General features: G+C 39.0%; 1 protein-coding gene across 2 annotated transcripts in view; it reads right to left on the bottom strand.

Moving 5' to 3' along the window:
* Positions 1 to 19,062, bottom strand: part of LOC113009940 (3',5'-cyclic-AMP phosphodiesterase 4B-like) — a 45,813-nt gene that overhangs the window by 16,028 nt on the left and 10,723 nt on the right. Inside the window, exons 4-8 of one of the 2 annotated variants that reach the window (XM_026148637.2) lie at positions 13,113 to 13,360; positions 8,197 to 8,391; positions 8,059 to 8,095; positions 7,461 to 7,531; positions 6,675 to 6,724 (exon numbers count right to left, since the gene is read on the bottom strand). In XM_026148637.2, coding sequence (XP_026004422.1) covers positions 6,675 to 6,724; positions 7,461 to 7,531; positions 8,059 to 8,095; positions 8,197 to 8,391; positions 13,113 to 13,360 — 601 coding nt within the window. Of the gene's footprint in view, positions 1 to 6,674; positions 6,725 to 7,460; positions 7,532 to 8,058; positions 8,096 to 8,196; positions 8,392 to 9,920; positions 10,026 to 13,112; positions 13,361 to 19,062 lie in introns of those variants that run through there. The other variant, XM_026148638.2, reaches the window with a different exon arrangement.

Below are 19,062 nucleotides of genomic sequence, written 5' to 3'. Positions count from 1 at the left end.
CAGTTTTATTACATTACAAGTATATTTTCAGAATTTTAAAAATTTAATATTTTTAATTTCTATATATCATGCATGCTTTTTAGATTTTAGCCAAGCATATTTAAGTTCATCATTCTGTATTTTATTTTCTTTAAGTTTAATTACTCATTGTGTTTCAAAATAATATATTTCATCATGCTTGTGTATATATAATTTTATCCTATCTATTGTTAAAAACCCTTACGAAAAAAATTGTCATAGCCACAGAAAAATTATATTAGCATACTGTTACAAGTTACAATTCAAATCTATTGTTTCCCTTGCTGTGCTACAGGAATAAGTTGGTGTGCTATATGTGAGACAATTTTGTATAATGCTTTCCCTTTTAAGGTAGCATGAGATTTAAAGTGATATGCGGTGGACAATCAGAGACGGTCCAACCCCCGAAACCACGCCACTCTTGGTCTTCTCACAAACAAGCCTCAGTAATTGTGTCGCTTCATAGTTTACAGCTGTGAAATAATTTCATCGCCTATGAAAACAAAAGACTTGAAAACACACATGCACATACAAACATCTCATCAAGGCCTGTTTGACGGCTCATTCACAATGCACCATGGAGCTGTGTTGGCACGGGCCAGTTAGAGGGAAGGGCCGCAAGGAGGTTTATGACTGTGCTGACGTCAATGACATAATTCAAATACTTAACCAGGCTGCACGCTTCCAGCCCTCCGGATCCTCTCCCCTGGCTGTGAGCCTGGAAAACCTGAAATGGAATCTTGCTGTGGAGCAGAGTAACTGCTGCACACAAGAGTGAAGCAGACTGACCAGACTGAAAATGACAGGTCAGTTCTTCTGGCTCAGTTTGTGGTGTACTGTCTGATTGTGTGTCCATTCAGTGAATAACGTTTTGCTAATAGGAGGAAATAAATTACATCATATTGATAACAAACATTAGAAATTAAGTTCAACACCATTCCCCAAAAAGTTGTGACAGGTGTTAATAAAAACAGAATGCAACTATATGCAATTCTTTTGAACCCTATAATTAATTGGAAATAGTATGAAGACAGCATTTAGAGATTCTGCAAGTGTTTTAGACATGCAGTTTTGAAAAATATATTAAAAAACATATGCTCATTTTGAATTTGTTGCAATAAAACATTTCAAAGGTTTTTGGAAATCCTTTGAGAGGGAAAAATTTGGCTGGAAAAATGTGTTGCTGGCATCAACATCGAAATGAACAAACATTTGATATGGTGATATGAATGTTGTTTAAATGACTTGCAAATCACTGTATAAAGTTTTCATTTGCATTTTGCACTGTGCTCAAACCTCTTTGGGAAACAGGTTTGCATGACTCAATCCAATAGCCCATTAGCTAATCTGCCTCCTTAGTCACCAAAGCACCTTTTCAGGACTTGCAGTTGGATTTCCAGGTAGAGGACAATGGATATTGCTTCACATCATCATTACCAGTGCTCCAGAAATGGCAGATGAATACTTTTTTGAAAAAGTATTTGGGGTTTCGGAAATTAAACCCTTTATTTACTTTCCACATGCATGCAACCCAAATCTCTTTAAACATGATTGGTTAACAAAATACAGACTACAAGCAGTCTGCAAACACAACCCAGGAAGCGTCCTGCACCAAAAACCTTCCCCCTTGCCCACAAGTTCTGCATATTCGTACTGATTACGTTTGCTATGATGAAAGTTTAAGTAATCTGATCAATTAGGAGATCTTGGCAACATTGCTAAAATCCTAATATGTTTTCAATTACATTGGGCAAAAGCAAATTTGGTTTGGAACATTAGAAAGAGCTTTGGGCCAATCTTCTTTACAGCACTGCTTCAGTTCACTGCTTGTGCAGGCATTCGTTTATACATAGCTCTCTTAAGGTTCCTCCATGGCATTAGATTGATGCCTGAAATCTGCACCAGTTCAGCACCTTGACTCTTTACATTTTCAACTATTCTGTTGTAGATTTCCTGCTGTGCTTGGGCTCACCATCCCATTACATGACCCAAGCTTTAGTGATAAAGCTTTAGCTATAGACAGATGGCATCACATTTGACTCTAGAATTTATTGGTAACAAAGAGGTCATGTTTGACTTAATGACTACAAGGTACCCAGGTCCTGTGGCTGCAAAGCAAATCCAAATCATCACCCCTCCACCTGCTTGATTGGCAGCTGGTTTGAGGTGTTTGTGCTGGCATGCTGGACTTTGATGAACTGCAACAACAGCTTCTCTAAGCTAGTTTCTTTCCTGCTTTCTATTGTGTTAAGAGACCTAGATGCACCAGAGCAGCAAACTACTAAAACTTCTGCTTTGATAGAGGTGCTCACATTTGCTGATGATCCATTAATGAAGTGCATTTTCCATTGTATGACATGCCACACTGTGTTGTTGTTCAAATTGACAGCATAATAAGCTATGAGGAACAGATAAGTTTTCATTATGCCCTGACAGGCAAAAGTGTAGAACTTTTTAAAAGAAACAAAAAAACAACAACACATGACTGTACACACAAATGCACGTGTGGACAGCAACTCTCGCCCTGAGGTTTAAAGGGAAATAACAACCTATTCTTCCTTTTTACATTGTCAGAATAACTCGTTTCAGTTAGGTCTGTCATCACTTTTCTTCCACGGCATGTTTACTAAAAGTCACAAAAGAAAAATGAGTAATGCTCATTGTGTTGGACCACACACCCTGTAGGTTACGCACAAAGTCACGTGACCGTTTAGTTCCAAAGTAAAAAATGTGTATGTCTCAGTGCAGCGATCTGCTATGCTGAACTGATTTTCCTGGTTGGAAATGCATCATATTCTTGGAAACAGGTTCACTGAGCCACTGAACTATGCATCTCACAATGAAAGACCATCATTTTCTTACTGGCAATAACACATAAGAGGAAAAACAAGCACTTCAAATAAATGCTACTCTCGACTGCTCCCTTGTCACATGGGGTTGCAACATCGGGTGGCTTTGCATGTTTGATTTGGCAGAATTTTATGCCAGATACGCTTACTGACGCAACTTCAAAAGACAATGACATATTTCACTGATTTAACTCTTGGGTCCAATGGCTCTGTCATGGAATCCTTACACAGTGGTGTTACACTGTTTGCTGTCACTGAATGCAGAAAACACCCTTATTGCAACAGTACAGCTACATACTTCAGATACAGTACTGTATCTTATCCTTGAGCAATAGACTTTCAGCAAGACAATGCTAAACCCCAAATTGCATGTATAAAAAGAGGATTGCTTCATACTTGAAGAATCCAGATGCTGAACTAGCCTGCCTCCAATCCTGTTCAGCAGCTATAATCAGACAAGAATGGGTAAACATTCCCCAACCAAAAGCCCAGAAACTCATCTACTCACTTCCCAGACATTGCTGTTAAAAAGAGAGACGATGCTACACGGTGGTAAAAATTACATTTTTTGTCTATATTCTATTTGAATAAAATAAAATTTGAATAAAATGTGGGTTTATGAGATTTTCAAATCAATGCTTCCTATTTATATTTAAAATTTACATAGCGCCCCAACTTTTTTGGAAATGGGGCTGTATATTTGGTCAAGCCACATGTTACGTTGTTGTTTAAAAAAAAATTTCTGACAAAATTCTTATATTTAACACAAATAAAATTAAGTAAATGTTGACAGTGTAACTTAAATCTAGTTGCAACTTTTCTCAGCGGTGACTTTGAAGGTCTGAAACTTTTTTTTAAATAATGTGATGTATAAAACCTTGATGTAACAGTATAAAGAGCGAAATAGGCGGTATCCACCAATGTGGTTCTCTTTGAAGAAAGCCAAACCTATCTCCCCTAAAGCACCTAGCTGGTTTAAATAATACAAAACACAAAGGTATCAAAAAGCTACAGTAACATTAAAAGCATGATATATTTTATAAGAGATCTTATTTATACCAGGGATCTGTATGAGAAAAGAAAGAAAGAAAGAAAGAAAACTGCTAGTGTGTGATTTCCTTTTACTTTAGTTTTAACTTCTTTTTTTTTCTTCTTTCAGTGAAAAGGATAAAAGTGTAACAGAAGATGGAAAATGTAGCACGAAATCTTGGCTACTTTGTTATTCTGCATGTTAATAAGTGTGCTGTGAGCTCTGTGGATTGTCAAACTTTTAGGGGTTTTTTTGGTCTTTTTTCACTAAGCTGACCTGCTGCTCATGCTGGCCTCAAATTTAACATGTAGATATGAAATGGATAGTCGACGTTCTTAGGAAAATAGCAAATGTACTGTTATACAGTAGTTCTTTTTACTACTGTGTGTGCTTCTAGTGTAAACAAGATCACTTTTGATTTGAAAGTGGGAAGTCAAGTAAAAATTGCTAGGTCCAATATTACACTTCATTTAAAAACACACACACACATCAAGCAAAACAGTATAATTTCATCACAAATTAAGCGGGAACGCATATATAGTTTTCCCTCTTGGGGCCAAGTCTAAAGCTAACTAGGGGTAGCCTTTTTTGAACAGGGATTTCTTAAAGATTAATTTCTGTGGGCGCTGTGTAATGATTAATATCTGAAAACAGTCTAGCCAGCATTTGCTCATGAGGCCATTGCGAGGTTTTACAGCTCTCTCGGACACATGACTAACCCCAGAGTTCATACCATCTGTGTTTGGCTAATGCCAGTAATAATCGCTGCAGATTAATCATCAGGCCTTGACTGTCAAAGACGTCATAATAAAGCAACTTCTCAAAAGTGCTATTTATCAGGCATGATATAGAGCAAAGCCTGTAATCTGAATCAGTAGGGGAAGAGTGAGCTCTTTGTTGCTCGCTGAGCTCACGAGACTGTGTGCGATGGGGCCAGTTTGGCTAGCGAACCATAAATTGCAAACTCATAAGGGGGAAAACTTCAATCCCGTCACGTTTCTGGAGTAAGTCGAACAGCGCAAACAGCCTGCAGTAACGCATTTGCAGCTGAGCTGATTTTTAGTATACCCCCTGCTTCTTGTTTTCTTCTCATTATGCCCCTTCACCCACTGGCTGTGGTCACGGTTGTGCTCTTCTTGTTTATTTCACCGAATTTGATATGCTACTGCCATACTGCCAGATGATTATCTCTCTCTCTCTCTCTTTGACCTTTACTGTGTTTTCATTCTTTTGTATCTCACTCCCAGCAATAATCTGGTAGCTCTCTTGATATGTCTTGATGCCAATGTGTGCATGTGTCACCACATCATCTTCTGTCTTGATTTTTATTGTCTTTCCCCGTGTCCGTCTATAATCCCTTTATAGAGCTGTCCAGAGTGTATAAGTGCGCACTCATTTATGCTGAGCTCATGCCCAAAAAGACCTGGTACTCTTTCTTTTCCACTACTGGGGATTTTGCCAGACTAAAAACACAGAGGGAAAACAGGAAAAATCTGTTCTCCTTTTCCGGTCAAAGAGTCAAGGAAAACGGGACAGAAAGCAGCACAAGGGAGGATATGATGACATCTTTCATTGTGATATTGTTAATTGTTGTAGCTGCGTACTGAACAAACTCAACCGTCACCATTATTTAGTGGCAGGTGTACTCCATTTTCTCTATACGCTCAGAGAAAGCTGAGAGCAGCAAGATTCCCTGGTAGGACAAGAAATACAGTATATAAACCTCCGAGCTCTGAGTCTCAGAGGCTTCAAATTTGTTTTTCTTGTTTTATCTTCCTCATGCGTCATAATGGAAGCCAGTGAGATAGTTTCACTCTGCACTGATTACTTGGAGGTCATGGTTTGTGAGAAATGTGGAGGAGGAAGGACAATAAGAGACTCACAGTTGTGTTGTATTTTTCCTGCTGTGGGACACTCCTCGCAGCCCATCTGTGCTGATAGGAAGTCGAGCACCCATGTGTGTAGGCCATGCTGACGTCAATTGGACTTGAAGAACCAGTGCAGCAAGAACCAATATCGACACCTCCCTCCTCTTTTTCTTTCACTTGTTGCCTTCTACCTAATCTGAATCTAAACCAGTAGGTGCTTCTGTTGTTCTCACACTTTGGTTTTTTCTCGGTGCCTCCATAATGACACTTCACGGGAATTTTGCGCATTACCAAGTCACAGTTTCCTCCTTGAATAACGAAGGCCTGCTGCTTATATTTGCATTTGTGAAAAGAGTCAAAGATAACATTTTATCCTGGCTGGGAAAACATCTAACTCAGTACTTTTATGGAAATTTAAAAGAGGAACTATATTTCCTTATGTAAATGTGTGTTGTGTGCAAAGGGACAATCTATTTGAACACTGCAGAGGCGTGAAATAAGCAATCCATTGTGTATGCCACTTTCACGTGTTTGAAACCCAAACTATTATTTTTGCTAACAACTGTGCAGACTTCAGTTCCATGCAAGAATCCCCATCTGTGTAAATGCATTACAGCACATGCATTGGAGAACAATTGGACATCACTGGCTGTTCCATTTGTTTTCTTTGCTTTTTTTCAGTTCAGCATCTTTCTTTTTTGGCTCACTCAAAACTTTAACTGAGCATCATTCTGCTCAAGCATCAAAGCCTGGAATTTGTAATCTCAGAAATTGCAAAAGCCATATAAACAGCACAGACAGTTAGTAGTATGTGTGTTGCAGGGTGCAACATTTCCCAGAATCATTCATTCTGATAAGGGTGATAATGAAGTCCCTTTTCTTTCTTTAACAGAAGGCTTATTCACTCACCTGACAGGCACACTTTGGTGACATGGGGCTGATTTGTAGCGGGAGATCTCCTGCAACAGAGAAATAATTTACAAAGTTTTAAAAATTAGGAGCCTGGAAAAATGCTTCCATCATTTATTTATTTATTTATTTCATTTGGTTCCAGTCGGTCTTTGTTGCCATAAGATAAACACAAAACAACTCCCTTGGTTCTCTGAACAGGTCTCAGGCTTGCGGTGACCCTTTTCTCTGAGGTCAGATTGACTCAGTGTGCACCTCTGGTAAATTTGATGCAACTACAACCACTGACCCAATTCAGTGATCACTGGAAACCTGCGAGCACTTCCATGTAAAAGATGATGTTTGTGCCTCTCATAACAAAAAACAGAATTGAAATGTCACTGTGTCCAGTTTTGTGTCACCAGCAAAAGGCTCTTGAGATATGTGAATTTATATTTGCGAGACTTCTTCACAAGCCCACAGCATTATAAAAGTTTCTGAAGCTTTGGTGCCCCCAAGTGGAGCATGCTGGCATCTCCAACCATTGTCAAAACAGACACTTATGAGCCACAACATTAAAACTACCGACAGGTAAAGTGACAAACACTGATTATCTTCTTATCTGGTGCCTTCTATAAAACAACACATGGCACAATCAGAAGTCCTAGTCTGATTTTAATGGTGTGGCTTACTGGTGTATCTCCAAAAACTAAGATCCACAGGCAGATTTTTCCTCAATAAAAAATAAATATTAAATTGTGGATCATAAAAACTCTAAGTACAGAAACTAATAATGATCCCACTTACTTATTAGATACACACTGTACATTTGTCAAGGTGGTGAAGTTGTTCCTAACTGTCCGAAGACTTGCCAGAACCTAAAGAGAAGATCAAAAGACTGACGTAAGAGAAAGAATGTGCAAAAAGTAAAAGTGAAATTTAAAACAAGACATTTTGCATGAAAATAAAATAGTGTGAAAAATGTTTAAGGACTATAACTTACCTCTCACAGGAGAGCATGGAGAATAACCTTTGCTATTGACCATGTGTTTAAAAGAGAGGTGTTTTAAAGAATTGTGATTCTTTTATTTTATGACTAGTTTGGGGCAAATTACTGTTTTTAATAATGTAATTAAATAATATGGCACTAAATATCTCTATATTATTTATAGATTTCTATACTGTTTGTCTGAAAAGGTTTCTGCAATGAAGCTGAAATCCGAGTGTAGAGTTCTTCTGCCATGCCGATGTTGTTATATATCCTCATTGCCAATTGTGGGCAAAGAGTTCAATATGGCGCCATGGGACATTTAGATTAAAAAGTTATTGTGAGAAATTGTGTTTTATATTCTGAGATAATTGATGCTCTTTGTACTTGATCTATGGAGCTATGACAAGCTCTTACCTGGGCAAACGGTGTCACAATCAAGTCTTCTCCATGTCTGAAAAATGAGAGTAATGAAAGGAAAGCCTGTTACACAAACAGACAAACACATAGCTAACTGTAGTGTAATGTGACAATGCTGTGATTAAAACCACTCACAATTCTCCAACGATGGAAGAATTTCGGGATAAGGATTTTGGTGATAGCTCATAGTCGCTGTCAGAGCGGTACAGGAAGGACTCCCGCCGCTGGCCGTAAGCTGCCAAATTGGGATGAAGAACCAGACCTGAACCTGGGGATGCCTGAGGGTCTGATGGGCTGCAGCACACTGATGGGCCATTCTCCCCTTCAAAACTAAAAGAAAGTTAAAAAAAAAAAAACAATCCAGGGGGAGAGAAGAAAATATCAGGATGTGATTCTTTACAATGCAAAGCAAGTTCTTTAAATCTATTAGTTTTAAAAGCATAAGCCAAAGTCTGATTGATCATCAATCTTGCCATTTAGATTTAACTTTTAAATCATCATCGTCATCTTGAATATACCTTCCGTAATCTACCTGTAAGTACTGGCTTGCAAAACATGTTGACAAATCCTATCCAGGAAGTAGATTATTGCATAAATCCTAAAAAAATTACTCATCCATTCATCCACAGCTGAAAAAAACAACAACTATAACACTCATAAAATAAGTATGCTTCACTGTCTGTACAAGCAGGGCTGGTTTTACTGTAATCTGCCCGTCTGGTTTGTTTCTTACGGGAACACTGTCCATGACAGTTCCATTCAAACTCAGCAGTTAGGAAATGACATACAAAGAGTGACCAGCTGCCTGATGTGTGATTAAAGGCACATTTTTGCTTTTTTACTAACTACGTTTTCTTTTACAGTAACTGATGCACTCACAAGCATCTGCCTACATCTTGATTACCTTCCCTCATTGTTTAAGATGAATGTATTTGAACACTAAAATTGAACTAATGATAATAAAAAAATTTAAAAGGAAGACAATACAATATTGTAGAATTTATGGCTTTTCTTAGCATGTGATGCTTACAACCTTGATGCCATCTAAAAAATTCATATATATTAAAATTGTTTTTAAAATTGACAAGCAGAAATCAGAAAGAGCAACCAGAGAACTCATGCTCAGAGCAAAAATAAACCAACATGCTAACTGCTAAATGCAGCTTTCCTCAATAGTTGTTTGATCAATAAAAACCACCACAGATGCACACAGAGACATAATCTGTTTGTCACCACAGAGTTTATGTAGAGCACCGGGACGAGTTATTGTGTAACCAGATGATTGGGTCAGATGGACAGGAGTTTAGAGGTGCAAGGTCAAACTGTCAGTGCCCAGCAGGAATAGCAGATGCCACAAACCATGAAATGGAAAAATAACTCAGAGTCCTTGGCTTGATTACCATTTACATACTTCATTTTATTAGAAGTGCCACTTCATGTTTTCTCCACGTTATAGCCCGCCTCTTTAATTTCTGCTACATGTGGGATTAACTAGGCACGTGTCCCATTGAGACAGTCCCACACCTCTGCCAGAGAAGCTCAGATTAATGTGAGAACTCTGATTACACACATGCAGGAAGACCAGCGTCATCTGTGTTGTGCTTTGCGTCATTCAGTTTCAACAAACAACATATTTTAACTACAGCGATCTAATCCCACAGTGTGAAACCAATCAAGAACTTTCAGTAAATATGCACTACAGTGGAAATGAAAAGGTTAAAAGAAAAAGAGCATCATGTTAAAATCTACCAGTGAAGTTATTTTTCTAAAATATTGACATGTAGAGTGAAAAAAGGACTCATATGCATATATAAAATACTCAGTGCAATAAAAAAAAGAGAAAACTACTGAAACATCACCTTGGAGCTGAGAGGTGTGCTCTGTTGACAACTTCCTCACTGAAGTCAAAATGTCCAGCTCTGCACCTAGGAGACCTTCGAAACATTTTTCTCCCTCTTCAAGGTCCACATCGAGCAACATAAAACAGTGACACTGTCTGCTCACTCATACATACACACACACTTTTGCAGCCTCCCCTTTCTGTCCAGTAGCAGCCCACGTGCTGGAATAACGTAGGCTTGGCAGATGCTAACATGCAGATCTGGGCTGAAGCGCAGGAAAAACGCACCAGCAGTCGCTCTGTTTATCTGGCCGCCTGTCCTTTATCCCTCTGTATTAAAACACAGCGCCGACAAGACTTTACAGTGGGACGTCGCGATTACGTTGAAAATCCAGATCCTCGTTTATTTGCCAACTTTGGAGATTATAGCTAATGTGCATTTAATGTACACTGTACATATTTCCCCAGATGAGAAAAAAAACCATCTGTGTGTTAAGAGACAGTACAGTGACTGTGTGGTGTAAAATAAAGAGGAGAACTAGCAGGAGGTTTCTGATGCCGTGATGTGTTATTAAAGCTGCAATATGGCTAACACTATTACTGTGCTCTTCTTCTGATAGTAGACAATGTATTATTAGAAATTCTCTGGTACTTAGCTACTATTTATAAAACTCAATGTCCATAGCAGTAGTTGATTTCTGTGATTAGGCTGAAGGTCTGTTGACTTGGTTGACATGTGGAAGACTGAGGAGAACCAGAGCTTAAGTAAAAGCCTTCCACATACAGTATATACAGCGGGGTCACAGTTCCACGTAGGCCTGGAAATCGTCAGGAAATCTGATGCTTGGATTAACATTTAAAACCACCAGAGATTATGAGGGGTACAATGAATTTTACAGACTACTAATCAAATCAAAGATAATTTATGATCTGACCACAATGTCAGATTTCAACTTGCATGTCACTGTCTGGTACAGCAAAACATTGCTCACTAAGCAGCCTTGTGGTAGTGGGACTTGGATCATAAGTAGGTGAAAGTGTCAAATTACTTTTCTAGTTGCATGATAACCAGATGTATCTAAAGAACAACCAGACAGGTCAGAAGTAGTCACGCTATCAGCAGATTGATATGTTTTTTCACTTAGACATGAAAGTTACAAATTAATTTGATCAAAGACAGAGGGTCCCAAATAGAAAATAGGAAAAAAAAAGTACTGTCAAAAAATGGCCTGACGCTAAATGGCTTCTCAGGAGAAAAAACAAGGCTAAACTCTTTGGACTGGATAAAACCATTACCAATGTTTCACAACTGACGATTGAGGGAAAAAAAATCCTGTTTCCTGATGAATTCAAGTTTGTGGCATTAACAGAAGGATTTATTTAAGAAGGGAAACAAAGGAGAGAATCGTGCCGTAGTCTATAAAAACAACATGGGCTAGCCACACACATTAATGTAAGTACATCCCAGAGGAGAAAGTCCCAGCACGCTGCTTTGCTCAGCGTGTACTTTTAAAAATATTTTAAGAACTAAAACATTTGTGATGAAATCACGCCCCAAGGGTGAATTTCATCATCTGAGTATTTCAACACTCTGTACGTACAGCACAGGGATGTCTGCCAATCGCTTTGGTCTTGGAATCACAAATGGCTTTCCAGAGATGTCTCACACTTTTATCGTAATAAAGTGTTTGCTGTGTGTTTTATTGCAAGCTTGCAGTGACAACCCCATGATATTGGGCTATATGAATAAACTTTACCTTATGTAAGGTATGACATAAAGGGGACTGTTTCCTGTTAATATATCTTTTTTTTATGTGTTATTTCAGGGTCTTTTTCCAAGGCATCTTTCCACACCAATGAGTTATTTTTTAAAAATGAGTCCCCTGAGCTCTAACTCATCCTGGAGCAGGGACATTTTTGACAACCTGAAATAAACTACTTCTAAATAAGGGTCCGCCTGAGTTACTAAATAAATCCACAATCACGACTACCTGCTGTAGCTCTTCAAAAACACATTACAGCTGACAAGCAAACCCACTACTTGGGTTTCAATCCTCTATTTTATTTATTTAATTCTCTCTTTAACACCCTCAAAAGAATATCCTTACCATGCGCTGGCTACAGTGAAGCGTCTGTATCGATGTAGACGTCTGATCGTTGCCTGCTTGCCTGAGGATCTTGGTGAGAGTTTCTGGCCAGAATGACTAGAAGTAACACTGCAACAGTCTGCCTGGCCCAACCCGACCCCTTTGAATTCTATACTAGTTTCCATTAAAGAGTCCGCTTTACAACCAAGTCTGATGCCGGACAAGACTGCACTAAAATATTCACTCACAAACTCAAATAAATATGTCTGAACGTATGATTTATTTTTATTGGTTGATATTATCCAGACAATCCTCCACTGCATTATTCATAATGCTAATCAATATGAACAGAAGCCTTTTTAAACAAGCTGACTGGCTACTCAAAAGCAGCTGGAAAACAAAGCAAAAAGTTATGGGGCGTCTCCAGTGTTGTGCAATAAACAGAGCAAAAGTTTCTCTGCTCCTGACCTGTAATCCAGATAAATCCAACCCATGTTTTTCAAAAGCACGAGGACATAGTATAAGCCTTATACAGATGAAAGCAACAAAAAATACAGACACCAGATAAAATAGATTCAAAAGATCTCAAAAAGCGAAAGTAGTTTGGTGGGATGAATTATAATTGCTCAACGAAATAATACATACGGGAAACTGCTATTCAGCAACTTCAAGTGTGTGCATGTTCTTCCCATGTCTGTGTGGGTTTTTCTGGGGAACTCTGGCTTCCTCCCGCATTCAATAGACATGAATCTTAGTTTGACTGGTGATTCTAAATTTGCCGTAACGTGAATGCGTTGTCTACCTCTTTGTGTTGGCACTGCGACAGACACATGAGCTGTCGAGTATGTACCCCGTCTTTCACCCCCAAAAAATTCATAAATGCCAACTTTGTTGCTTGCTTGCAAATCTAATGTCAGATCTAGATGGGAGAAAACACCGGCCTCCCGCTGTTACCCGGTACACAAGCTGTGCTGCTTTTCTCAAATTACTACATTATTACTGCAGCACAACAAAAGCACAAACGCAGAGAAGTACAAGGAAAAAAAATAATGCCCAAACGTGCGCAGCATCGGTGCCGCCTTATAAAGCGTTTGAGCGTGTCAGTGTGTTTATCACAGCCTCACCTGTCAGGGTCAGCCTGTGTGATGTCAATGCGAGGCAGAGAGGCGATGGGCAGGCTCGTGGGTCTGCTATGGGTTACGGGATCTTCTTCTGGTGTTAGCGGCCTTCCCCTTTCCCTCTCCTTCTCTGCCTGTCGCCATGACAACGGAGGCAGCTGCAGATTGCCAGAAAACCGCCTGTGGACTTTGAACACCTCCACCCCGAGAGTGTTGCCTGCAGAAAACTGTCCCACAGGAGGCTCCTTATTTTCCTGACAGAAAGGAGATAATGAATGTTTAGCTTTGATACGAAATTGTCTCAGAAAAAGAAAATCAGTAAGGGAAAATGTTAAAGAAGTAAAAAATGTGCATAGCACATAAGAAATACTATAAATAAGAGGATAAAATGTAAAACCATGGGGGAAAAACGTGATTTAAAAAGTAAAAATGGATGGATGAAATTAAAACCTTGAAGTTTTATGCATTCACAGGCCAGTGAAACTACTTTACATCCATGTCTTACCTTTCTATGTAAATGTCCTTCTTATTAGACATTTGTTTGAACTTTTGTCAAAATTTGCACATGTAGTGTGAGTTGTAGCCAAAAATATATTTTGTGACCTCTGACCACTAAATTATAATCGCATCATCCTTCAGCCAACAAACATTTGCACTTAATTCATGTGAATTCAAGCCTTAGGTTTTTTCGGTCAACTGCAAAACCTAAAGCTTCCAGCTATGGTTGGAAATGCAAAAATAAATAAATAATAATAAATAAAAAGTGCCAGCTGATATGTCGATGAAGCTGTGCAGAGTGTAAATATTGTATGTTTAGTGCGCCTTCTTTGGCATGAAGTTTCCAGTATGGATCACAGAGTGATTCATTGAAATGATGGGTTGTAAACAAGTCAGCGTACTGAGGAAACAGAAATGGGCTGCCAGAGCTCATTCTGCATATATCAAACAATTTATGTTCACAGCATGCAAGAAGAAATTAAACACGTCAAAGATTTCATGCAGACAAGCAGCATATGAAGCACAATAACAATGAGAGGGGGAAAGGACGGGGACTGAAGAATTCCTAGAATGGGTCTGAGGCTATCGAGCAATGATTTGGTTTTTTATGTCAATGTGGCCACAGGAGGCTAGACAGACAAGAAGAGTGAGAAATACAGAAGCTGACAGCTAGTGTGAAAAGGAAAGAGCGCGAAGCTACAGTCTAACCTCCCTGTGATCCAGACGGAAAGCTTACCTCTGTTTAACAACAACAACAAGGCTCTTTAACCCAGTCAGTATCTGATATCCGAGGCAAATACTCTTATGTTGCCCTGCAGTGTTATTTTCTAATGTAAATATTTCATATACACAACAGTCTTAGTATAGATTTTTTAAGAGAGCTGTGAACACGTGGAACAACTTGAAAAATGAACTTAGTGCTCTCTAGTGGACAAACCATGCAATGATTCATTCAAATAAACCTATTTCACAGACACCATTTAGAAATGAAACTGGGGTTTAAAAAGTAGTGAGGGCCAGAACTGTTTGTTTTAATGTATCACATTTAAATTACAGCACTTCTGATCCAATGACCCAAAGAAAAGGCTACACTTCTGCAGAAACCAAGTCCTAGAGTTGCAATATAATGAAAACCAGAAACTGTAATGAATTTATTCTGTACACTTCCCCATTCTGAAATATAGAAGACGGATGCTGAAATAAAAATAACAAAATACATAATTATTCCTTTGAAATTAAAACAGCACAAAGTAAAAGTCACTTACTCGATTGCTGTGGTTCTGATTCACTACTCATGCCTAAGCCAATCAAATATCATTACACACTGATTCACCTCTCATTTTGAAAAAATAAAATAAAATAAAATAAAATAAAATGTAGATCCAGACTTTAGTGATGTTATAGTTGGTTAAGGCCATGTATGAAATTGTAGGCAAACACAACTGTTACTAATGGCATTAATGAAGATTCTTTACATGATATCTCATTAATTACATGGTAACACTGGGAGTTTAATCTTTGTATAGTATCACATTTAAGTCAGTGTAACAAAGAGCCAAAAACACAGGATCAAAATTGGGAAGCACATTTGATGACAACAGTGAGGAATAATTATAGGGTAACTTTCAAAAACATAATTATGCTTTCAATATTTGGATTAATAAAAAGTAATACGATAACATTAATATGCTAACTCGATAACAGCAATATTTCAAAAAGTAAGGAAAATTGTGTTTAATCAATTATTTCAACAAATCTGATACCGTTGGACATCCTGTTCATTTCCCCTAAAATGTCCCACATTTGTAAGGAAAATGCATTTGTGGGTGGAGCAGCAGAGTTCAATATGTGGATGGCGCCCATGAAAAACATGACAAATCTTCTCTGTCAAACTCGAAATGACCACTGAGAAAAACATTCCAGGTAATACGGTTATCCAGTTACAGCAGTGATTCTTCACTGGTGTATGGAAAGCACATGGTAAACTCAACTGAGTGTTCAAACGGATAGATGTTTGGACAACATATAGATATTATTTAACTGACAGTGTACACAGCCAGGTGTCTGTCTAATGGGAGAAATGAGAGAAAGATTATGTCATCCCATTTCCTCTTTCCAATCAATGTGACTGACAAGTAATAGCAGGAAAGTACCCTGCAAGACATAAATGAGAGATAACTGCAAAAAAGACGGGAACAGGGAAGGAAAAGACTCCGAATGACAGAGTGAACACGAGATAGTTGAAGAAACCAATGCAGAGATGGGAGTGTGCTGTCCTTTCTGATTGTCAGTAAACCCACTGCGCTTCACTCCCCGGCTCGTTCTGTGCAATTTGCCTGACATATTGCTCCTGTCTTTTTAAAGATATATTCTTCCTCTCCCAGGAAAATGGGTGAAAATTAAATCTGGCAAAACATAAACTGTCCGGAAAACCAATCGAAGTTTGTTTCCATTTACTAAACCACTTGTCAAGCAGAGAACTAAATAGTCTCCTGTCAATATGTCAGTGTTATTGGGTAAATTATTTATTATTTGTTTATTGATTGCAACTGTTGTCTCGCTATGTAATTCTATTTCTCCACTGATCACTTGCCCATGACATCAGGAAGAAAGTATAAGGCCAATTCACCTTGTATATAAAGTATAAGCCAGGGGTCGAAACATTAGTAAACCTGGATTTGTAATGTGTGTCAGAACATGGTCATAAAAGGAAAGGAACTAAGATGAAAGGGAAAACAACAGATCTCAAACGGAGGTAGTGTAGCTGCACAGAGTCAAACAGAGGTGGAGTGGGTGTTTTCTCCAGGAAGATGAAAGGCCTTTCTTGGCTGCAGAGCTGAAACAGCTCCAGTGTTTTGTGGGGCACTTCCAAAAAGCCTTTTTGAGAAAGGCGATCATAAATGAGACGGCTTTAGGAGTGAAGCTCCAACAGCATGGCTTTATGTAGTGACTGAATTATTAAACCTTTCAGCAAAGACGGGAAAAATGACTCTTGCTTTAATTATGTAAGTGCTACAGAATCTAAAAGAAAGGTAGGACACATCAAACACTGTCGCATAGCGAATTCATGCTTAAGGAGCTATTAATCTTCTCTGTGAAGCAAACAAAAACCTCAAGCTTGGAAATGAACAAAATTAACACACACAGTGGATAAAAAGAAATAAACAAATCTCTTTGAATAAAGTAATCTCTGTTACACTTTCAAAACTACCAAACGCCAACATGTGAGTCATTTAGGGAACACTACAGCAGCCCACTGCCACAGCCAAATTCTCACATAGTGGGAAACACTGCAGTGCACAGCTATAAAAAGCAGTGTAAGTAATTACCGTAATTGTCGGGCTATAAGCCGCTACTTTTTGCACAAGCTTTGAACCCTGCGGCTTTTAGTCAGGTGCGGCTTTTCTATGGATTGTCCATGATTTTTGTGATATCGTAAGACGATTTGTTTTGTTTGTTCCGCTGTTGTATGGCACTACGTTGCCTGGCGGAAGGATCGGGGTTCAAGAGTGGTATGTTAGTCACATGTCCGTCCGCCAGGAAACGTAGTGCCGTACGAAGTAGCGCGAAAAACAAACTTCAAAGTAGCGCTACGCGTTCAGCGGGAGTCGTGGATGACGAGCGGCGATAAACTTGCGAAAAGCAAGTTATGCCCAACTCCACCGGTGGATTCTGACAGCGTGGAAAAGTGCGAAAACATCCACGATCATCAACGGATTTTGAAGGGCTGGACTGCTGCATGATGGAGAGGAGGACACCGCCACGGCCCTTCTGAGGGTGTTCGACTCTGACACTGACAACGAGGATTTCTTTGGTTTTGAAAGTGATAACGAAGGAGAGAAGAAGAGTGGATGACGAAGCCATCCTGAGCCTGTTTGTATCCGACACTGGAGAAGAGGACTTTGGTGGTTTTAGTGCGCAGGAAGAAGAGAAAGATGGTGAATGACTGACTTTTCTTCCTGTTAAAGCCGTGTCACTGCACCTGAGCCTAAAAGGTAGTCCGAATCTATTTTTCTGGTGTGCTGTAGGTTACTGTTATGTACTACATGTGCAAATATGTACCCATAACTTGTTTTTCAAAATATTAATAAAAGGGGTGTGTCTCCAAACAGCCATCTCTTTCCTGACAATTCCCTTTGTGCATATTCTCTTACATATGATAAGTCAACATTGAAACACCTGCGGCTTTTAGTCAGGTGCGGCTAATGTATGTACAAAACAGGATTTTCCCCTGATTTTAGCTTGTGCGGCTAATATTCAGGTGCGCTTTGTAGTCCGGGAAATACGGTACTGAAAAAACAGAACAAGTAGAGAAAAAATATTTAAGGCACACCAACATACTATGTAGTACATCCACTCACCAGCCAGTTTATTAGGTACACCTTACTAGTATCAGTTTGGAACCCCTTTTGTCAGAGGTGCTTTACTTCAAAGAGGTGCCGGACAACACATTACAATACTGGTACCATATGATACTGAAATCAACTTTCTTTTCCATTCAGAGCTTCAGTAGGACGCCTTCACCATGCACCGAATGTATTGAGTTACTGGCTGATTAGATATTTGCCCTAACAAACTGTAGTAAGGGAAAGAAGCAGCCGACATCATAAGGTTCAGAAAAGAGAGCTCTATTATGAAGCTATCAAAAATGTGACCACCATTACCAAAACAAATGTTTGCATTAGAGTAAAAATACAAAAAAAGTAAAAAATGTTATACATCTTGTCATGATTAACCATCATGTTACTTTACACTGGATATTTCCTTCAGCTAAGAAGCAAACACAGCACAGAAATGCTTTGCATTAGGCAGGCAATACATTTAAACAAGAAATACATTTTTGTATAGCGTAATAAATAAGGGGATAGAGGGTGATAAAGGCCAGTCACAGCAGGAAAACTTTCATCATCCAGAATTTTACTTGGCCTCTGTGCTCGTGTTGGACAGTGTCAGTGTAAATGAACTGGCCTGCCTGCCCAGTCATAAACACCACTGACACAGAGGAGAAGCAGATGGGCCTCTCTGTCAGATCCTTGTCCTTCCTCCTCTTATCCATGTTTCCATTCAGTCTATGCCCTGAATGTTTCCTAGTGTGAGCTGTACTTTAACACGTTCATCCTCGGCTCGCTCTGCCTCTTGCTTCTAAAGTCACTCCTCAACTCTCAATCTTCATCTCCTTCACTTTCTCGTACACACACAAATCATGAACACATGCACAAACACACACACACCAGCTCCCTCTCTGCAGTGTATTCTGCCAGATAGCGGTCTGTTGTGTACAGTACAGTCATCTGTTTGTGAGTCACTGACCGCCACACAGACATACTGCAGTGTGTTTTCCTGCTAGAGCTCAATCTACCTTTATTCAGAAGGAAACACAAGGAAGACAAATATTACAAAATATATGGAAATTGCACAAATACGGAACCAGAAACCTTAAAGGTGAGGCACAGAATTT

Source organism: Astatotilapia calliptera, chromosome 18 (assembly GCF_964374335.1).
Source record: "Astatotilapia calliptera chromosome 18, fAstCal68.1, whole genome shotgun sequence".
NCBI lineage: Eukaryota > Metazoa > Chordata > Actinopteri > Cichliformes > Cichlidae > Astatotilapia > Astatotilapia calliptera.
The sequence above is the reverse complement of the archived record's forward strand: the minus strand, read 5'-3'. Positions and strand labels throughout refer to the sequence as shown.